At 46.6% G+C, this 22,476-nt stretch overlaps 2 protein-coding genes across 16 annotated transcripts in view; one reads left to right on the forward strand and one right to left on the reverse strand.

Moving 5' to 3' along the window:
• CHEK2 (checkpoint kinase 2) overlaps positions 1-1,635 on the reverse strand; it is a 54,150-nt gene extending 52,515 nt beyond the window's left edge. For 4 of the 10 annotated variants that reach the window (XM_063603379.1, XM_055105905.2, XM_055105903.2 and 1 more), the window contains exon 1: positions 1,547-1,602. The gene's annotated coding sequence lies outside the window, so the exon portion shown is untranslated. Of the gene's footprint in view, positions 1-1,546 lie in introns of all 10 variants that reach the window. The other 6 variants (XM_034948505.3, XM_055105904.2, XM_034948501.3 and 3 more) reach the window with 5 other exon arrangements.
• A 131-nt stretch (positions 1,636-1,766) lies between these two features.
• HSCB (HscB mitochondrial iron-sulfur cluster cochaperone) lies at positions 1,767-17,305 on the forward strand. 6 transcript variants are annotated; one of them, XM_034948507.3, is made up of 6 exons: positions 1,814-2,156; positions 3,657-3,753; positions 4,390-4,479; positions 5,642-5,786; positions 11,015-11,062; positions 16,869-17,305. In XM_034948507.3, the coding sequence occupies exons 1-6, from the start codon at positions 1,957-1,959 to the stop codon at positions 16,958-16,960; spliced, it is 672 nt and encodes a 223-aa protein (XP_034804398.1). In that variant the 5' UTR covers positions 1,814-1,956; the 3' UTR covers positions 16,961-17,305. The 6 variants fall into 6 exon arrangements, with proteins under 6 accessions (XP_008971824.1, XP_054961881.1, XP_034804399.1 ...); XM_003820175.7 differs by having other exon boundaries at positions 1,861-2,107; XM_063603382.1 differs by lacking the exon at positions 1,814-2,156 and adding an exon at positions 2,432-2,712.
• The last annotated feature ends 5,171 nt before the right edge of the window (positions 17,306-22,476 follow it).

A 22,476-nucleotide genomic window follows, 5' to 3' on the forward strand; every position in this document is an offset into this window, starting at 1 on the left:
AGATAAGGATATAAATATGTACACGCTTTTGTTATTAGTCCTCACCAGAAAATTCTTTGGTCATAAGAGCAGGACTTTATTAGGTCAAAATGGCTGTCCTAACAGACACCATCTTGCTGTCACTCATGATTAACACCCAGTATCCGCCATCAAAGGCTCTGCCCGCATCAAAAACTCATCCTTACAAGATACTGACACCCCAGATAAAGCCAAAACACTCTCTTTGTCCACATTGCTCTCCTTGGACTGGTTTGATAACCACTTTCCCTATCCCCTTTTCTCCGAATGTTAAATGTTACTTTAATGTAAGATTTTTAATCTATAACATTTACATATTAAATAAATATACTATTGTGTATGGTTTACAATACTGACTGACTTGTGGAATGGCTTGAGCCTGTGTGCCCATGGCTCTGACCACCAAGTAAACAGGGAGTACTACGGAAAATTGCTTCCTTGGGAACTCCATATAGCTCGTGGCTTTTACAATTAAAATAAAACATAATAAGTCTGATCTTGTGGAAAGACACAAATGTGCATGGACCTGGTTATGTCTGACCTTGCACTGTTCACATACACCACTGGTGGGAATGCAAATTAGTATAGCCACTATAGAGAAGAGTATTGTGATTCCTCAAAAAATTGAAAATAGGCCGGGCACGGTGGCTCACACCTGTAATCCCAGCACTTTGGGAGGCCAAGGCAGGTGGATCACCTGAGGTCAGGAGTTCAGGATCAGCCTGGCCAACATGGTGAAACCTCGTCTCTACTAAAAATACTAGCCGGGCATGGTGGCGGGTACCTATAATCCCAGATACTTAGGAGGCTGAGGCAGGAGAATCGCTTGAACCCAGGAGGCAGAAGTTGCAGTGAGCCCAGATCGCGCCACTGCACTCCAGCCTGGCAACAGAGAGAGACTCCGTCTCAAAAAAAAAAAAAAAAAAAAAAAAGGTACAGATGGTAATCATATATGTATACTTTATATCAAAAATAAATAATTTTTTAAAAAATTCCAGAGGTCTTTCAAGTGAAACACAATATTTTTTTCAAGCAGAAAACCTAAGTCCGAAGGAGGACTGATGCCCTCCTACCCACTTCTGGCCACCCCATCCCATACATTTACTTAGGGACTTATTTAGGGACACGCAGAACATCCTCCTACACAGCTCAGTGCGTTTCCAGTCCCTGCAGCGCCCAGTAGCTAAGACTGGCTTCTCTATAAGTATTTTAGAGATTGAACCTAAAGAATGGCAACGATTACTAACATCTATAGAACTTTTACTAAGTAACTTCGCTCTGATATTGAAGAATACAACGCTGTTCCTTCTTATCCTGTATGTTCAGGCCTGTTTCAGCTTGCAAGTAATACGGGAAGTGAACTTCACCTCGAGGATGATCTACTGAAAAGGAAGAGAGTCGCCCACACACTCCCCCTTCAGCTCAAAAATACAGACAAAGCGAAGCTCAGGAGACTCCGTTCGCACAAAACGCTTAAGATGGGATTCGAACCACCAAACACCCAACAGAAGTTCCCCATATGACTCACCGCGTGAGCCCACCTGGAGCCGCACACTCTCCGCAGCCTCAGCCAGCAGAGTGGCGCTAAACCTGCAGATACAAACTCCACCCTCAGCCAATCAAAACCCCCTCCCCTGCCGCCGGACCAATGAGGAGCAGCAGATGTGGCCGTCAGGCGCCGCCTCAATGCCTCCTGGGAGTTGTAGTTTAGAAGGCAGAGCGGAACTTACAACCCGGGTTCCCCTCGGGTGATCCCGCCCCCTCGACTCCCCAGCCAATCAGCAACATTAGTCTGGTTGGACGCTCTCTGCTTTTCCCCACGAGTGACCACGGCTAGATAGGCCGCCGGCCAGATGTGGCGGGGGAGAGCCGGGGCTTTGCTCCGGGTGTGGGGGTTTTGGCCGACAGGGGTTCCCAGAAGGAGACCGCTAAGCTGCGATGCTGCGTCGCAGGCGGGAAGCAATTATCCCCGCTGTTGGAACTGCGGCGGCCCATGGGGCCCCGGGCGGGACGACAGGTTCTTCTGCCCACAGTGCCGAGCGCTGCAGGCACCTGACCCCACTCGAGACTACTTCAGCCTTATGGACTGGTACGAGCGACGGTTTCGGGAAACGGGCCCGGGCGAGAGACACGTCGAGGTCTGGCCTGCGAGAGGGGAGAACGGATCTGGCTGGCGGAAGAGAAGGCGGGACTGATGGGGGGGCGGAGGTCTAGAGAGCAGGCGTGAGAGAAGTGTCTTGATTTCTCAGGAGGAAATTGAGAGGCGGGGACTGAGGGAAGCAACGTTGAGGTGTGGAGAAGGGAGACGAACGGGACTGGAGGGGCGGGCGCTGAAGTTAGAGGAAATAGGGGGGCCGAGGCTAGAGGGGAGGGAGATTTGAGGGGCGGTACCTACGGGAAAGGGAAGGAGAAGTCGAGGGGCGGAACTTGAGGAAAGGGTACTTGAGGGGCAGGGCCTGGGAGACTGGAAGACTTGAATGAATAGGGTCAGAAAGGTTTAAAGTTGGGTTGATGTATTTAAGAAAGGACTGCAGAAGTGTGATCCGAGATTAGGGAGTAAAGCATGAAAAGCTTAATATTGTGGGCGAGGCCTGAGGGAAAAGTGAGAATTGGAGGGAGAGGGTCCAATAAATGGTTTTTCCCCCGAGACTGAGGATTTTGGAGAGACGGGGCAGTGTGGATAGAGCTGAACTGGTAAGGAAATAGGACAGACTCTGGGAGTAGAATGTGAAAGGGGCTGAATTAAAATAAACCGGGAGAGACAGGGATGAAGGGACCTGGGCCGTGGAAAAGATAGTGTGGTATTAAAGAAAACATGATTCAGTCACACTTGTTCAAGCACCAGAAAGACTTTCTTCAAGACCATCTTGTAGAGGGGCCACTGCAATAGGGTCTTGCAGTTGGGGAGAGAGATTGGTCTCAACTCCAAAAAGGGCATGGGCAGAAGGAAATTTGTAGCCAAGGAGCAGAGTAAACGGGATTCTGGCTAAACCGACCTAACGGGATTCTTGCTGAAGACAGGCCAGGCTGCTCAGACACCACCTGGGGGATAGTAGAGGATGAAGAATCTGATCAGAGATCTAGGATGATCAAAAATATGAGGATCGAGGATTCTAGCTAAACTGACTTGGCAAGACTATTTGCCAAAACTGTATTTTACAAGAAAGCATACATCTGGGCCTAGGAGAAGGTTCAGAAATCTGACTAAAGTTTGGCCAGGCAAAGAATCTTTGTCTGTGTAATTTAGGAATGTCCCTTTTCCTTAACTATGGGATCTTCCCCACCAGTCACTGAACATGTATGAGGGGCTACAGTAACGCTGATCTTTAAGTTCCTCAGGCATCCCCATCTTGCTCCCACCTCGAGGTCCTTGCTCTTGCAATTCTACCTGGACGTCTCTTTCCTCTGATCTTTGATTACTCATCATCATTCAGGTTTCAGCTCAGTGTCATCTCTTTGTCCACTACATCTGCTACACTCTCTGACTCTGTTCTGTGTCCCTTCATAGGACTTACCACTTTTTGAAATTATCTGTTTATATGTTATTGCATCTTCCCCATAAGAGCAAGAACCAGGCTCATGGTAGACAAACCTTTAAATATTTGTTGTATAAATTTAATCTCCCAATTTCCTTCCAGCAACCGTTCCTTCAGAGTTGATACAGCGAAGCTCCAGCACAGGTACCAGCAACTGCAGCGTCTTGTCCACCCAGATTTCTTCAGCCAGAGGTCTCAGGTAGCTTATTGGCCAACCCCAATAATCCCCAAATATGTGTGCACACTGGGTGGCAGTAGCCTTGTGGTTATGTGATTATCAGGGACCTAGCTGGAAAATCAGCTGTGTCTGCCCCATGGCAGTCTGACCCCAGCCTGTCAGACCCAGAGCTCCCATTCACTCACAGCTTTTGTCTGACTTCCCAGATAACTTAAAACCTATCAGCCGAATATAAAGACACCTCATCCCACACCAGCTCTACTTAACCACTTCCTTAGGTGCCTGCCCATTAGAATATTATAAAACTTTGTGGGCCTGGCACAGTGACTCACGCCTGTAATCCCAACACTTTGGGAGGCCGAGGCAGGCAGATCACTTGAAGTCGGGAGTTCGAGACCAGCCTGGCCAACAGGGTGAAACCCTGTCTCTACTAAAAATATAAAAATTAGCCCAGTGCAGTGACACATGCTTGTAGTCCCAGCTTCTTGGGAGGCTAAGGCAGGAGGATCACTTGAACGTGGGAGGTGGAGGTTGCAGTGAGCTGAGTTCGCGCCACTGCACACTCCAGCCTGGATGACTCAACGTCAAAAAAAAAACAAAAACAAAAAAACTTTGTGATTTGGATGGTAATAGTACTATCTTCATCTCCACTAACAGACTGAAAAGGACTTCTCAGAGAAGCATTCGACCCTGGTGAATGATGCCTATAAGACCCTCCTGGCCCCCCTGAGCAGAGGACTGTACCTTGTAAGGTGATTTCCCAACACTTCTGTGTATCACGTCCTGATGCCCATTATGGCGTAGGACAGCCGCGTCCCCTTTATTCAGCAGAAGAGTGCTTGAGGTCAGGCATGGTGGCTCACACCTGTAATCCCAGCACTTTCAGAGGCTGAGGTGGTCAGATCACTTCAGCCCAGGAGTTCAAGACCATCCTGGGCAACATGATGACACCCCATTTCTACAAAAAATACAAAAATTAGCTGGGCATGATGGCATACACCTGTAGTCCCAGCTACTCTGGAAGCTGAAGCAGGAGGATCACTTGAGCCTGAGAGGTCAAGGCTGCAGTGAGCTGTGATTGTACTACTGCACCCTCTCAAAAAAAAAAAAAAAAAAATTCCAGGGACCCAATAGTATTTAGCCTCAGAGCACAAGTATAATTTTCTCTGTGAATATTACTTGCCTCAACTGCATTTTTTAAATCGTGATTTTCTAGCTTTTTTCTGTGAATTTCAAGGATTTGATGATGGTAGCTTTTAGTTAAGAGTCATTTTCTGTTTTGTTTTTTTTTCCTCTCCAGAGTATCTTAAGAGGCCAGGCATGGTGGCTCACGCCTGTAATCCCAGCACTTTGGGAGGCCGAGGCGGGTGGATCATGAGGTCAGGAGTTCAAGACCAGCCTGGTCAAGATGGTGAAACCCCGCCTCTACCAAAAATACAAAAAAATTAGCCGGGCATGGTGGCGGGTGCCTGTAATCCCAGCTACTCGGGAGGCTGAGGCAGAGAATTGCTTCCCCAGGAGGCAGAGGTTGCAGTGAGCTGAGATCACACCACTGCACTCCAGCCTGGGCGACAGAGTGAGACTTCATCTCAAAAAAAAAAAAAGTATCTTACAATCTAGAAAATTTTATAATTGAATAGAATCTTTACAAACATCTAGTTCAACCTCTGAGTGGAGGAATGACTACCCCAAGATCACACCAAGGTCACATAGTTTTGGGTAGCATGAGTGGAAATCCCATTCCAGCATTTCTGTTTCAGTCCAAGCTTTTGATACCCCTTAGTCTTTCATTATCGGGACAGTTGCAGTTTTCTCTATTAGTGGTATTATTTCCTAACGGATGAGTAGGATTTACATTACTCTGCCCATAGCTTCTTCAACTTATTTTTCTTGCTTTCTACCCCAATAGCTAAAGCTCCATGGAATAGAGATTCCTGAAAGGACAGATTATGAAATGGACAGGCAATTCCTCATGGAAATAATGGAAATCAATGAAAAACTCGCAGAAGCTGAAAGTGAAGCTGCCATGAAAGAGATTGAATCCATTGTCAAAGGTGAAAGATAAAATAGCACTGAATGTATTTCATTGCTGTTATGAACACTTGTCCAAGGATTAGTGAAAAATGAACGTAGAGTATATAATGGCCCGGGTGCAGTGGCTCACGCCTATAATCCCAGCACTTTGGGAGGCCAAGGCGAGTGGATCACCTGAGGTCAGGAGTTCAAGATCAGCCTGGCCAACATGGTGAAACCCTGTCTCTACTGAAAATACAAAAATTAGCCGGGCGTGGTGGCGGGTGCCTGTAGTCCCAGGTACTCGGGAGGCTGAGGCAGGAGAATGGCGTGAACCCGAGAGGCAGAGATTGCAGTGAGTGGAGATCAGGCCACTGCACTCCAGCCTGGGCGACAGAGCGAGACTCCATCTCAAAAAAAAAAAAAAAAAAGAAAAGAAAAAAGAAGGTTATTTATTTTAAGGAATTAGCTCACGTAATTGTGGGAGCTGACACATCTAAAATCTATAGGGTAGGGCTGGGCGCAGTGGCTCATGCCTGTAATCCCAGCATTTTGGGAGGCCGAGGAGGGCAGATCACTTGAGTCCAGGAGTTCGAGACCAGCCTGGGCAACATGGCGAAACCCCATCTCTAAAAAAAATACAAAAAAATCAGCCAAGCGTAGGCCAGGTGTGGTGGCTCACACCTGTAATCCCAGCACTTTGGGAGGCCAAGGCGGGTGGATCACCTGAGGTTGGGAGTTCGAGACCAGCCAGGCCAACATGGAGAAACCCCGTCTCTACCTAAAATACAAAATTAGCCAGGCATGGTGGTGCATGCCTGTAATCCCAACTACTCGGGAAGCTGAAGCAGGAGAATCGCTTGAGCTTGGGAGGCTGAGCTTGCAGTGAGCCGAGATCGTGCCACTGCATTACAGCCTGGGCGACAGAGCGAGACTCCGTCTCAAAAAAAAAAAAAATCAGCCAAGCGTGGAGGTGCGCACTTGTGGTCCCAGCTATTCGGGAGGATGAGGTGGGAGAATCATCTGAGCCCGGGAGGCAGAGGTTGCAGTGAGCTGAGATCACACCACTGTACTCCAGCCTGAGTGACAGAGTGAGACCCTGTCACAAAAAAAATAAATAAAATCTATAGGGGTAGATAAGCAGGCTGAAAGTCCAGGCAGGATTTCTATGTTACAGTCTTGATACAGAATTCCTTCCCAGAAAACCTGTTTTTGCACTTAATGCCTCTACTTGATTGGATGAGGCCCACCCACATTATGTAGAGTAACATGTGTTACTTAAAGTCAACTGATTATAAATGTTAATCACATCTACGAATACTTTCACAGGATCATCTAAACTAGTTGGTTTTTGTTTTTTTTTGAGACATGGTCTCACTCTGTCACCCAGGCTGGAGCGCAGTGGTGCAATCACAGCTCACTGCAGCCTTGACCCATGGGCTCAAACAATCCTCTCACCTTAGCCTCTTGGATAGCTGGGACTACAGGCATGTATCACCATGCCTGGCTAATTTTTTCTGTCTTTTATACAGATGGGGTTTCGCCATGTTGCCCAGGCTGGCTTCAAACTCCTAGGTTCAAAGCAATCCACCTGCCTCAGTCTCCCAAAGTGCTGGGATTACAGGTGTGACTCAATGTGCCTGGCATAGATTAGTGTTTGATCAAACAACTGGGCACCATAGCCTAGCCAAGTTGACACATAAAATTAACCATTCCACATAGAAAAGATTCCAAGGTTCTCCGTTAGACTATATTTAGTTACGTACTTTCACAAATATTTGTAATGTACCTACAAATATCAAGCACTGTGCATGACACTGAGGATACAGCACGGAACAAGAAAGACTGTGCCTTCTTGGAGTTTATATATGTTAACTGTACCCAAAATGGAATTCCCAAGTGTCTCCCCTCCCCACCTTTCCCCCCAAAAAAAATCTGTTCCTCTTAGGCTGGGCGCAGTGGCTCACACCTGTAATCCCAGCACTTTGGGAGGCTGAGGCAGGCAGATCACGAGGTCAGGAGATCAAGACTATCCTGGGTAACATGATGAAACCCTGTCTCTACTAAAAATATAAAAAATTAGCCGGGCGTGTTAGCACGCGCCTGTAGTCCCAGCTACTTGGGAGGCTGAGGCGGGAGAATCGCTTGAACCCGGGAGGCAGAGGTTGCAGTGAGCCGAGATTGTGCCACTGCACTCCAGCCTGGGTGACAGAGCGAGACTCCGAATAAAAAATAATAATAATCTGTTCCTCTTCCAGTGTTCCCTAAGAGAGTGACACCACTTGCACAAGTGTAAATTCTGAGGAGGCCTTAACAACCTTCTTCTTCCTTATGCCCATAGTCAATCTATTACATCTGAAAGAGCTGACTTAAATTTGCCTCAAATTCATCCACCCATCTCTACTTTCACTGCCACCAGCCTTTTCCAAGCTACCATTCACTCTCACCTGGACAACTGCAGTAGCTTTTCACTGGTCTGTCTGTACCTTCAGGCCCCATCTAACAAATCCCTTCACTGTCACTGGAATCTTTTTGAAACCCAAGTGTTTTTTTTTTTTTTTTTTTTTGAGACAGAGTCTTGCTCTGTTGCCCAGGCTGGAGTGCACTGGCATGATCTCGGCTCACTGCAACCTCCGCCTCCCAGGTTCCAGCTATTCTCCTGCCTCTGCCTCCCAAGTAGCTGGGACTACAGGTGCGTGCCACCATGCTTGGCCAATTTTTCTATTTTTTTTAAGTAGTGACAGGGTTTTACTATGTTGCCCAGGCTGGTCTCAAACTCCTGACCTCAGGTGATCCATCCATCTTAGCCTCCCAAAGTGCTGGGATTACAGGTGTGAGCCACCAAGCCCGGCCAAAACCCAAATCTAATCACTACTCTTGGCCTTATTTCAGTTGACCAGGTGTGATGGCTTACGCCTATAATCCAAGCACTTTGGGAGGCTGAAGTGGAAGGATCACTTGAGCCCAGGAGTTCAAGACTAGCCTAGTCAACATAGCAAGACCCCCATCTCCATTAAAAATTTAAAAATTAACCAGATGTGGTGGCGCATGCCTGTAGTCCCAGCTACTCGAGAGGCTGAAGCAGAAGGATCACTTGAGCCCAGGAGGTGGAGACTGCAGTGAACCGTGTTTGCACCATTGCACTCCAGTTTCAGCAACAGAGCAAAAACACGTCTCAAAGAAAAAAAAAACAAAAAACTTTTAAGTGGCTTCTCACTGCTCTAAAACTCTTTAGCATCCCTTACAGGGCCCGGATGCCGTGGCCTCTGCTTCTCTCTGTTTTGCCTTCTCCACTCCAGCCACAATGACCACTTCCAGTTCCTCATCTATACTGGGCACCCTCCTACCCTAGGGCCTGTTGCTTCTGCCTGAAACCCTCCTCTCCTCCGCCCCATTTAAGTTAACCCCTCCTTCTTCAGATCTGAAGGCAATCATCACTTCCTCAGAGAAGCCTTTTTTAAGCTATCTATTAGTAATGGCTATTTCTTTTGTAGGACTAATCACAGTTATAACTTTACTGTTCTATGTGACATTAATTGATCAATATCAGCCTCCCTCATTAGACTGGAAGTTCTGCAGGAGAAATCATGTCTACTTTTTGCTTCCCTCACATCCTCAGCTCACAGAAAAGTACTTATAGTTTAAAAGGAACTTGGTATTTACTAAATGAGCAAACAGTAATGAGAAAAGACGTTTAAAGCAGTAATATAGAATTTGTGGTGAGGGGACCGTCAGCTGGAGATATGTTGACAGCATTAGGGCTGGGTTGTAGGGATAAGAGAAACTCAGGAGTTGCAGTCAGTGGGCTCAGCTGCCCAATTTTAGACGGCAGGGCAGCATGAAGATCTGGAGTGAGGGCAGCGTGCTACTGACTTTGCGTGACCTTGAACAAATGACTTCATTCCTCTGAGCCTCAATTTCCTCATCTGTAAATGGAGATAATATTAGTACTGGTGGTTGTGGGGATCAAGTTAAATGAGATAAAGCATGTAAAAGCATGTATTCTAGGCCAGGTGTGGTGTCTTATGCCTATAATCCCATTACTTTGGGAGGCTGAGATGGGCAGATTACCTGAGGTCAGGAGTTCAAGACCACCCTGACCAACATGTCGAAACCCTGTCTCTACTAAACATACAAAATTGGCCGGGCATGGTGGCACACACCTATAATCCCAGCAACTTCAGAGGCTGAGGCAGGAGAATTGCTTGAACCCAGGAGGTGGAGGTTGCAGTGAGCCGAGATCGCACCATTGCACTACAGCCTGGGCAACAAGAGCGAAACTCCGTCTCAAAAAAAAAAAAAAAACACTTATTCTAGCCTTATAGTAAACATTTGACTTTGAGCAGCTCACTGACCTTAATTTAGATTAATTCCTAAATTTTCTCCTGTAAGGTATCTGCTATGGCCCAGGTAAAATGAATGTTCAAGGGCATAGAGCTAGTTAATTTTAGGGTCAGGGCTTAAGAACCTCCAGGTTCCTAGTCTGTTGTTCTTTTGTGGACACCACACTGCTACCTGAGAGATGAGTTTCAAACACCGGACTGGGAGTCAAGTGACTTGGATTCTGTTCCCAGCTCTTCCACTCATCACCCATGGGACAATTCCCCCAATACCTGTCATTTCCTACCTTAGGGATATAATGTATTTGACAGTGCTTCGAAAGACGACACCATATAAATGACTGACACTATTTGTATCTGGAAAATGAGATTACTGGAAAATTCCTCATTTTCTAACAAGGAAACAAGAGAAATATGAGATAGCTGCTGCTTTATTTTGTTTGGCATCTTCTCTCTTATGACACAACATGATGTAAATGTTTTCATTTTCCTGAGAGGCTATACAGTTTGCAAGTGGTTGCCGGAAACACTCAGTAATGCTTTACTGATAGGTGTTCCCAGCATGTTAATGTTCTCCTTGCTGAAATGTCAAAGACCCAAACTGTTTCGTGGAGATAATCAAAGTATATCTTTGTCTTTTTTTTTTTTTTTTTTTTTTACTGATTCTATAGCCATTTTATAAGCCTTGGTGATTGCTCCTTAGACCTTTCATGGTTGGAAAAACAGTGTTATTAGGGTCAACCAGAGTTGTGCTAAACAGCAGCTGCCATCATGGTACACACAGAGACAAAGGTTATGAAGCCTTACCCTTGAATACAAACTTCCTCCTTTGTTGTGTTCAAACCAGCATGATTACAAAGTTTAAGTATTGTCTTCATATTATGAGTCTATTTCAGTGGAAAAATTAACAGAATGGTTTTCTTTTTCAGCTAAACAGAAAGAATTTACTGACAATCTGAGCAGTGCTTTTGAACAAGGTACTTTCTTTTCTTGACTTTCTTAAATATGGAAAGAAATTTCAAGCACTGAGGCATAGCCATTCATTCAATAACTAGCTATTATATACCTTCCTATGATAGCTATATAAGGAGATATGAAATACCTATGAGTCTACATTTCTGCCTTTAAAAAAATGCCTTTAAGAATCTACATTTCTGGCCGGGCACGGTGGCTAATACCTGTAATCCCAACAGTTTGGGAGGCCAAGGCGGGCGGATCACAAAGTCAGGAGATTGAGACCATCCTGGCTAACACGGTGAAACTCTGTCTCTACTAAAAATACAAAAATTAACTGGGTGTGGTGGCACAACGCGTGTAGTCCCAGCTACTTGGGAGGCTGAGGCAGGAGAATCGCTTGAACCAGGGAGGCGGAAGTTGGAGTGAGCTGAGATCGTGCCACTGCACGCCAGCCTGAGTGACAGAGTGAGACTCCATCTCAAAAAAAAAAAAAAAAGAATCAACATTTCTGCCTTTCTAGAGAAACAAACTATATCAAAAAAGTGATCCGGGAACAGTGACTCACGCCTGTTATCCCGACACTTTGGGAGGGTGAGGTGGGCAGATCACTTGAGGTTAGGGGTTTGAGACCAGCCTGGCCAACATGGTGAAACTCCAGCTCTACTAAAAATACAAAAATTAACTGAATGTGGTGGCATGTGCCTACAGTCCCAGCTACTCAAGAGGCTGAGGCCAGGAGAATTGCTTGAACCAGGGAGGCTGAGGTTGCAGTGAGCCAAGATCACGCCACTGCACTCCAGCCTGGGCAACAAAGCGAGACTCCCTCTCAAAACAAACAAACAAAAAAACCTGAAGGAGGAATGAAGCTATTCTCAGGCAAATAAAAATTGAGGGAATTTGGGCTGGGCGCGGTGGCTCACACTTGTAATCCCAACACTTTGGGAGGCCGAGGTGGGTGGATCAAGAGGTCAAGAGATCAAGACCATCCTGGCCAACATGGTGAAACCCCATCTCTACTAAAAATACAAAATTAGCCAGGCGCAGTGGCGCGCCTGTAATCCCAGCTACTCGGGAGGCTGAGGCAGGAGAATTGTTTGAACCTGGGAGGCGGAGGCTGCAGTAAGCCAAGATCACACCACTGCACTCCAGCCTGGTGACAGAGCAAGACTTTGTCTCAAAAAAAAAAAAAAAAAAAATTGGGCCGGGCGTGGTGATTGATGCCTGTAACCCCAGCACTTTGAGAGGCTGAGGCTGGCGGATCACGAGGTCAGGAGATCGAGAACATCCTGGCTAACACAGTGAAACCCTGTCTCTACTAAAAATACAAAAAATTAGCCGGGCCTGGTGGTGACCGTCTGTAGTCCCAGCTACTCCGGAGGCTGAGGCAGGAGAATGGCGTGAACCCAGGAGGCGGAGCTTGCAGTGAGCAGAGATCGTGCCACTGCACTCCAGCCTGTGCGACAGAGCGAGACTCCATCTCAAAAAAAAAAAAAATTTGTTGACAGGAGACCTGCCTTGTAAAAAAAATGTTAAAAGAATTGATTGGCTAGGCGTGGTGGCTCACGCCTGTAATCCCCACATTTTGAGAGGCCAAGGTGGGCGGATCACAAGGTCAGGAGTTCGAGACCAGCCTGACAAACATGGTGGAACCCCATCTCTACTAAAAATACAAAAACTAGCCGGGCATGATGGCGCTCGCCTGTAATCCCAGCTACTCCGAAGGCTGAGGCAGGAGAATGGCTTGATCCCGGAAGTCGGAGGTTGCAGTGAGCCGAGATCACGCCAATGCACTCCAACCTGGGTGACAGAATGAGACACCATCTCAAAAAAAAAAAATTATTTACAGTGGAGGAAATTTATATAGGTCAGAAACTTGGGTCTACATAACGAAAGGAAGACCATTGGAGAAAGGAATAAGTAAATGCAAAATTAAAACTTTTATTTTTTTAATTGATCTAACAAAGTGTTTTCAAAATAATAAAAGCAACAATAGACCGGGCGTCGTGGCTCACATCTGTAATCCCAGCACTTTGGGAGGCTGAGGCAGGTGGATCATTTGAGGTCCAGAGTTCGAGACCTGCCTGGCCAACATGGTAAAACCCCATCTCTACTAAAAATACAAAAAAATTAGGGTGGCATGGTGGCGGGCGCCTGTAATCCCAGCTACTCAGGAGGCTGAGGCAGGAAAATCGCTTGAACCTGGGAGACAGATGTTGCAGTGAGCTGAGATCGCACCATTGCACTCCAGCCTGGGCGACAAGAGAAAAACTCCAACTCAAAAAAAAAAGGATAGAAATTCTGACACCAGCCGGGCACGGTGGCTCACGCCTGTAATCCCAGCACTTTGGGAGGCCGAGGCGGGTGGATCACGAGGTCAGGAGATCGATACCATCCTGGCTAACACGGTGAAACCCTGTCTCTACTAAATATACAAAAAATCAGCCAGGCGTGGTGGTGGGCACCTGTAGTCCCAGCTACTCAGGAGGCTGAGGCAGGAGAATGGCGTGAACCTGGGAGGTGGAGCTTGCAGTGAGTGGAGATCACCTCACTGCACTCCGGCCTGGGTGACACAGCGAGACTCCATCTCAAAAAAAAAAAATTCTGACACAGGGCCGGGCGCGGTGGCTCACGCCTGTAATCCTAGCACTTTGGGAGGCCGAGGTTGGCAGATCACAAGGTCAAGAGTTCTAGACCAGCCTGGCCAACATGGTGAAACCCCGTCTCTGAAAAATTAGCTGGGTGTGGTGGCAGATGCCTGTAATCCCAGCTACTCAGGAGGCTGAGGCAGGAGAATCGCTTGAAACTGGAAGGTGGAGTTTGCAGTGAGCCGAGATCGTGTCACTGCACTCCTGACTGGGCAACAAGAGCGAAACTCCGTCTCAAAAAAAAAAAGAAAAGAAATTCTGACACAGGCTCCAACATGGATGAACCTTGAGTACATTGTACTATGTGAAATGTCAGTCACAAAAGGACAAATACTATATAATTCTACTTATATGAGGTACCTGTGGTAGTCAGATTCATAGAGAAAGTGGAATGGTGGTTGTTGGGGGATAGAGTCAGGAAGAGGAAAATAGAGAGTTATTTCATAAGTAGAGAGCTTCAGTTTTGCAACATGAAAAGAGTTCTGTGGAAGGCCAGGTGCGGTGGCTCCCACCTGTAATCCCAGCACTTTGAGAGACTGAGGCAGACAGATCATCTCAGGGCAGGAATTTGAGACCAGCCTGACCAACATGGTGAAACCCCGTCTTTACTGAAAATACAAAAATTAGCCAGGTGTGATGATGCATGCCTGTAATCCCAGCTACTTGGGAGTCTGAGGCACAAGAATCACTTGAACCCGGGAGGTGGAGGCTGCAGTGAGCCGAGATCATGCCACTGCATTCCAGCCTGGGCAACAAAGCAAGACTCTATCTCAAAAAAAAAAAAAATTTATGTGGATGGATGGTGGTGATGCTTGCCCAACAATGTGAATGTACTTAATGTCATTGAACTGTACACTTAGAAATGCCTAACGTGATGAATTTTATGTCATGTGTTACCAACTTAATTTTTTTTTTTTTTTTTTTTTTGAGACTGAGTTTTGCTCTTTCGCCCAGGCTAGAGTACTGTGGCATGATCTCAGCTCACTGCAACCTCAGCCTTTCGGTTTCAAGTGATTCTCCTGCCTCAGCCTCCCAAGTAGCTGCGATTACAGGAGCCTGCCACCACATCCAGCTAATTTTTGTATTTTTAGTATAGATGGGATTTCACCACGTTGGCCAGGCTGGTCTTGAACTCCTGACCTCATGATCCGCCCACCTCGGCCTCCCAAAGTGCTGGGATTACAGGCGTGAGCCACCGCGCCTGGCCCTAAAATTTTTTGAATACAAAAAAGATGTTAAATAGGCCGGGCACGGTGGCTCACGCCTGTAATCCCAGCACTTTGGGAGGCCGAGGTGGGCGGATCACGAGGTCAGGAGATCGAGACCATCCTGGCTAACACGGTGAAACCCCGTCTCTACTAAAAATACAAAAAATTAGCCGGGCGAGGTGGCGGGCGCCTGTAGTCCCAGCTACTCAGGAAGCTGAGGCAGGAGAATGGCGTGAACCGGGGAGGCGGAGCTTGCAGTGAGCCAAGATTGCGCCACTCCACTCCGGCCTGGGTGACAGAGCAAGACTCCATCTCAAAAAAAAAAAATGTTAAATAAATTAAATTGAGAAATGAAACACGACCAAGGCCTTCCAAGTCCCTGGTTGACATTTTGCCATTACATCTCCCTCCCACAGTAACCACTCCTGAATTTTGTGTTACTCATTCCCTTGCTTTTCTTGATAGTTTTAACCATATATGTACATAATAGTATATTATTTAGTCTCACATATTTTTCTTTATATAAACAATACATATCCTGTGACTTTTTTGCTTAATATTTTATTTTTGGAGTCATCTGGAATGATGCAAGTGGTTATAACATATCTTCATTTTAGCACTCTTCACATTGTGTTTTACTTATCTAAGTCAGGGTTTCTCAACCTTGGCACTACGGATATTGTAAGCCAGATAATTCTTCGTTTGGGGGAGCTGTCCTGAGTACTATAAGATGATTAGCAGCATCCCTGGCCTGTATCCACCAGATGTCAGTACTACCTCCCAGCTGTGACAACCAAAAATATCTCCAGACATTGCCAGATGTCCCCATGGGGGCAAAATCATCCCCATTTGAAAATCACTGGTCTGGCCAGGCATGGTGGCTCACACCTATAATCCCAGCACTTTGGGAGTCCAAGGCAGGTAGATCACTTGAGATCAGGAGTTTGAGAGCAGCCATGGCCAACATGGTGAAACCCTGCTTCTACTAAAAATGCAAAAATTGGCCAGGCATGGTGGCGCACACCCTGTAGTACCAGCTACTCTGGAGACTGAGGCATGAGTATTGGTTGAACCCGGGAGGTGGAGGTTGCAGTGAGCTGAGATCACGCCACTGTACTCCAGCCTGGGCAACGGAGTGAGGCTCCATCTCACAAAAAAAAAAAAAAAAAAAAGGAAAATCACCAGTCTAAAGGTGTCTTTCTTGGGAACTATAAGCCCCTGGAGGGTATCTCTGTGCCTCAGCACCTGAACTGTAAGCCCCCTGAAGGCAGCTCTATGCCTCAGCACCTGGCATAGAGGAAGCATTCAGTGCTTTCATATCCTCAGTATACCACCACATGTTAGGGAGAAATTTTTAAAACACAACCACCCACGCTTTTTTTTCTTTTAAAGAGACGGTCTCACCCTGTCGCCCAGGTTGAAGTACAGTGGCACAGTCATAGCTCAGTGCAACCTCAAACTCCTGGGCTCAAGGGATCCTCCCACCTCAGCCTCCCGAGTGGCCAGGACTACAGGCATGTGCCACCATGCCTGGCTAATTTTTTATTTTATTTTTTATTTTTTATTTTTGGTAGAGACAGGGTCTTGCTTTGTTGCCCAGGCTGGTCTTCAATTCCTGGGCTCAAGCCATCCTCCCACCTCAGCCTCCCAAAATGCTGGGATAGCAGGTATGAGCTCCTGCATCTAGCTTCCACCACCCATTTATTACTTGGGACTGTCCTGAAGAGAATCAACTTCTCTAATTTATGTGAATCCTGTACACATGCTCTTACACAACTCCCGCCCCATTTGGTTTATCCCTGTGTCTCCTTAACAATCCAGATGTTCTCCCTCTTAGTTGCTCAGTCTTACTGAGGAATTGATAAGCCCTCCGGACCCCAGGGCTCCACTTATATATGGCTGCCCTAGTCATCAGAGTTGGTTTTATTCTTGCTTGAAATGAAGCCTGACTTCAGTGTCTCTGTCTATTTCAGGTGACTTTGAAGAAGCCAAGGAAATTTTGACAAAGATGAGATACTTTTCAAATATAGAAGAAAAGATCAAGTTAAAGAAGATTCCCCTTTAATTGTGGATAGTTTAAAGTTTAAAAAATAAAGTTCTTGCTGGGCACAGTGGCTCACACCTGTAATCCCAGCACTTTGGGAGGCTGAGGCGGGTGGATGACAAGGTCAGGAGTTCAAGACCAGCTTGGCCAACATAGTGAAACCCCGTCTCTGCTGAAAATACAAAAATTAGCCGGGCATGGTGGCGCATGCCTGTAATCCCAGCTACTCGGTAGGCCGAGGCAGGAGAATCACTTAAACCCGTGAGGTGGAGGTTGCAGTGAGCAGAGATCACGCAACTGCACTCCAGCTTGGGCAACAGAGTGAGACTTAATCTTGAAAAATAAATAAATGAAAAAATTATTGTATATTTCTTTTCTGGCTTCTGGTAATTGGGAATAGATAAGCTTTAACCGTTTATATCATCTTAATTAAGCCTATGGCTCAAGCATTAGTGGATGGCAAAGTTTGTCATGTGAGAAGAAACACAGCCTAGTCAGAGCTTGGGTGGTCAGTTCTTCATCTGATACTTGATACAACATGACCCCAGTGTAGGCTAATGGTTGAAGAGGTGGAGATGGGGCCAATTTGAGGCCCTACAAAGAGGAATCCAAAAAGTTTTCTGCAAAGGGCCTGGTAGTGAATATGTTCAACTTTGTGGACTATATCAAGGGTCCCCAACCTGTTAGGAACTGGACCCCACAGCACGAGGTGAGTGGCAAGTGAGCGAGCAACAAGCATTACCGCCTGAGCTCCGTTTCCTGTCAGATCCGCTATGGCCTTAGATTCTCAAAGGAACATGAACCCTATTGTGAACTGCACATGTGAGGGTTCTAAGTTGCATGCTCCTTGTGAGAATCTAATGCCTGATGATCTGAAGTGGAATAGTTTCATCCCAAAACCATCCTCCGGCACCGTCCCCATCCATGGAAAAACAGTCTTCCATGAAACCACTTCCTGGTGCCAAAAAGGCTGGGGACTGCTGGACTATGTGGTCTCTGTTGTAACTGCTGTTCTGCCATTGTGACACAAAATCAGCATAGACAATATGAAAACAAATGGACAGGGCTGTGTGCCAGTCAAACTTTACAAAACAGGTGATGAGCCAGATTTGGCCATGGCTCTGCCAACCTCTGCCCAAGAGCCACAACTTTCTAATGGCATGATCCTCCTCCCTAAGATAGGTAGTCCCCTTTGGTACTGTGGCCTTGGGGCATTCTGTTTGCTAACAAGCAAGGCTGCCTAAGGGTCTCTTTGGTCTAAATTTCAAATTGTAGATAATATTATAAAGAATTAATCTGGTATTAGGCCGGGCGTGGTGGCTCATGCCTGTAATCCCTGCACTTTGGGAGGCCGAGGCGGATAGATTACCTGAGGTCAGGAGTTCGAGACCAGCCTGGCCAACATGATGAAACCCTGTCCCTACTGAAAATACAAAAAATTAGCTGGGCATGGTCGTGCGCGCCTGTAATCCCAGCTACTCAGGAGGCTGAGGCAGGAGAATCGCTTGAACCCGGGAGGCGGAGGTTGCAGGGATCCGAGATTGCACCACTGCACTCCAGCCTGGGCAACAAGAGCAAAAAACTCCATCTTAAAAAAAAAAAAAAAAAAAAATTAATCTGGTATTAAGCACTAACCACATTTTCTGCTCCATCTTAGTGGAGTGGAGCAGTTGTGTTACTCTCTGGACAGTTGATGCACTTGTCACTATTTCCATGCTCTTCTAATTCAGCCCAGTGCATCTCTACTTCCCCTTCTGTATCTTTGGAAATTCAGTTTAAGTTATTGATCCCTTTCCAGAAAAACAAACAAAAAAACACTTAAAAAGTCTCTGGATCAGGGAAAATTTGAATAGCAAACAGAAAATTCTGATTTAAAAATTCCAACAAGGCCGGGCGCGGTGGCTCATGCCTGTAATCCCAGCACTTTGGAAGACCGAGGCAGGCGGATCACCTGAGGTTGGGAGTTCAAGACCAGCCTGACCAGCATGGAAAAACCCCGTCTCTACTAAAAATAAAAATAAAAAAAATTAGCCAGGTGTGGTGGTGCATGCCTGTAATCCCAGCTACTTGGGAGGCTGAGGCAGGAGAATCGATTGAACCCGGGAGGTGGAGGTTGCAGTCAGCTGAGATCGTACCACTGCACTCCAGCCTAGGCGACAGAGCAAGACTCTGTCTCAAAAATAAAAATAAAAATAAAAATAAAAAAATTCCAAGAAACAACATTTTAACTCTGGAGATAATTGCCTGTTTATAATTGGAAAAAAGACAGGGAGTCTGAACCAAAGTTTAAATACTACTCCAAGAACTTGAAACTGTAGCTCCTTTGCAGTTTCTTTTTTTTTTTTTTTTTTTTTTTGAGACAGAATCTTGCTATTTTCACCCAGGCTGGAGTGTAATAACACGATCTCAGCTCACTGCAACCTCCACCTCCGGGGTTCAAGTGATTCTCCTGCCTCAGCCTCCCAAGTAGCTGGGATTACAGGCACCTGCCACCATGCCTGGACATTTTTTAGTATTTTTAGTAGAGTCGGGGTTTCACCATGTTGGCCAGGCTGGTCTCGAACTCCTGACCTCAGGTGTTCCACCCGCCTCAGCCTCCCAAACTGCTGGGATTACAGGCATGAGCCACTATCCCAGTTTCTTATCCTTGTTGAAAAATGTGTATCTTGTGAATACCGAACCAGTTATACTCAGTTAACATTTTATAATTCACTGATCTTTAGAAGGCAAAGTAACCACAGCAGCTGTCGGGCTTAATGATACTTGGGAATATCAGTACAATTCCACCCCCTCACAATATACTAGGAGAATGAATTACTTGTCTGAAAACACACCAGGAGTCCTTTAAGTAAATAATTACAGTGCAAGCATATGTCCTCATTTAATTGGGTGCTTCTGCAAAAAAAAGGAGGAAATGAAAGGAGGGTTTGAAATACTTGTGTAGACAATCTTCATTCCTTCTTCAGAACAATCATCAGGACCAAAACAATCTGACCACAAAAACAAATCAGATCAACATTGCCACATCTTTGGAGGAACTTCAAAGAAACTTTCCCTTACCTGTTACCATCAGCTGGAAAGGCTGCAGGGCCTCCCAACAAACCATGTCTGACTTGGGGAATAAATTAAAAAGACATTATTTCTGAGTCATGGCTTCTGAGGTGAGTGGGTTTACTTTTTTCTCCCCTCTCTTCCAAATTATTTCCCTTCTCATCTGAAGTTTAACTGCAATTCTAAATCCAGGAACCCTTTCAATTGTTCCCTAACAAAGCCCTGTGGGAGGTATGCTAATAGACGGCTGAAAAGTTGGCAGCCCAATTTGGTTTAAAGTTTCAGACCAACAATTGAAGCAAGTGAAGCACCCCCTGTCCGCCACCCCCAACACACACACACAGGCACACACACACACAGTTCCCAATATAGTGTCAGAACAAATCAGAGGTTTCAACTAATTTGTGACTATGTCGTCCAGAGTTTGGTGTCAGACAGTGCTCGTGTTGTGAACTGAATGATTTTGTCCCCCAAAATTCATACGTTGCAGTTCTGGCGCCTCTAAGGAAGTAATTAAGATTCTACAAGACAGGAAGAGAAACTGAAATTGACCATGCTGGCACCTTGAGCTTGGACTGCAGCCTCCAAAACTGTGAGAAAATAAATTGCTGTTATTTAAGCTACCTAATACTTGGGTTTAAGTCCCAGCTCCCCTACTTATTTTCCATCTGTATTTTTTTTTTTCAAGATGGAGTCTCGCTCTGTCGCCCAGGCTGGAGTGCAGTAGCGCCATCTTGCTTCACTGCAACCTCCACCTCCCGGGTTCAAGCTATTTCCTGCCTAAGCCTACTAAGTAGCTGGGATTACAGGCGCCCGCCACTACACCCGACTGATTTTTTTTTTTTTAATGTATTTTTAGTAGAGACGGGGTTTCACCATGTTGGCTGGACTGGTCTCCATCTCCTGACCTCGTGATCCGCCCACCTCAGCCTTCCAAAATGCTGGAATTACAGGCATGAGCCACTGCGCCTGGCTGCTGTTGAGAGACAGGACTAGCTGGATTTCCTAGGCTGACTAAGAATCCCTAAACCTAGCTGGGAAGGTGACCACATCCACCTTTAAACACCGGGCTTGCAACTTAGCTCACACCCGACCAATCAGAGAGCTCACTAAAATGCTAATTAGGCAAAAACGGGTAAAGAAATAGCCAATCATCTATTGCCTGAGAGCACAGCAGGAGGGACAAGGATCCGGATATAAACCCAGGCATTCGAGCCGGCAACGGCAACCCCCTTTGGGTCCCCTCCCCTTATATGGGAGCTCTGTTTTCACTTTATTTCACTCTATTGAATCTTGCAACTGCACTCTTCTGGTCCATGTTTGTTGCAACTCGAGCTGAGCTTTCCATCCACCACTGCTGTTTTGCCTCCGTCGCTGACTTCCATCCCTCCGGATCCAGCAGGGTGTCCTCTGTGCTCCTGATACAGCAGGGCGCCCATTGCCGCTCCCGATCGGGCTAAAGGCTTTTCATTGTTCCTGCACAGCTAAGTGCCTGGGTTCGTCCTAATCGAGCTGAACACTAGTCACTGGGTTCCACGGCTCTCTTCCATGACCCACAACTTCTAATAGAGCTATAACACTCACCGCATGGCCCAAGATTCCATTCCTTGGAATCCCTGAGGCCAAGAACCCCAGGTCAGAGAACACGAGGCTTGCCACCATCTTGGAAGTGGCCGGCCACCATCTTGGAAGTGGCCGGCCACCATCTTGGAAGTGGCCGGCCACCATCTTGGAAGTGGCCCGCCACCATCTTGGAAGTGGCCGGCCACCATCTTGGAAGTGGCCCGCCACCATCTTGGAAGTGGCCCACCACCATCTTGGGAGCTCTGGGAGCAAGGACCCCCGGTAACACCGTCATCTGTATTTTGTTTGTTTGTTTTTGAGAAAGGGTGTGGCTCTGTCATCCATGCTGGAGTGCAGTGGTGCCATCTCAGCTCACTGCAGCCTTAACCTCCCAGGCTCAACCAATCCTCCCACCTCAACCTCCCAAGTAGTTGGAACCACAGGTGGGCACCACCATGCCTGGCTAATTTTTTAATTTTTTGTAGAAATGGGGTCTCTCTACATTGCCCAGGCTGGTCTCGAACTCCTGGGCTAAAGCTATCTACCCACCTTGGCCTCCCAAAGTGCTGGGAATACAGGGGTGAGCCACCATGCCCAGCGTCCTCATCTTATTTACTTATTTAAGACAACGTCTGGCTCTGTTGCCCGATCTGGAGCACAGTGGCATGATCTCGGCTCACTGCAACCTCCACTTCCCAGGCTCAAGCCATCCTTCTTCCTCAGCCTTCCAAGTATCTGGGACTACAGGCATGCACCACCATGCTTGGCTAATTTTTGTACTTTTTGTAGAGACAGGGTTTTGCCATGTTGCCCAGGCTGGTCTCAAACTCATGAGCTCTAGTGATCTGCCCGCCTTGGTGGCCTCTCAAAGTGTTGGGATTACAGGCATGAGCCACTGTGCCTGGACATGGCCTCCTTATCTT

Source organism: Pan paniscus, chromosome 23 (genome assembly GCF_029289425.2).
Source record: "Pan paniscus chromosome 23, NHGRI_mPanPan1-v2.0_pri, whole genome shotgun sequence".
Lineage (NCBI taxonomy): Eukaryota > Metazoa > Chordata > Mammalia > Primates > Hominidae > Pan > Pan paniscus.

Excerpts from the sequence above, each read along its gene's own strand:
- HSCB (XM_003820175.7), top strand. The coding sequence starts at position 1,872 with ATGTGGCGGGGGAGAGCCGGGGCTTTGCTCCGGGTGTGGGGGTTTTGG. Across the intron at positions 2,108-3,656 it reads TACTTCAGCCTTATGGACTG|CAACCGTTCCTTCAGAGTTG; the intron begins GTACGAGCGACG and ends ATTTCCTTCCAG. Across the intron at positions 4,480-5,641 it reads TGAGCAGAGGACTGTACCTT|CTAAAGCTCCATGGAATAGA; the intron begins GTAAGGTGATTT and ends CTACCCCAATAG.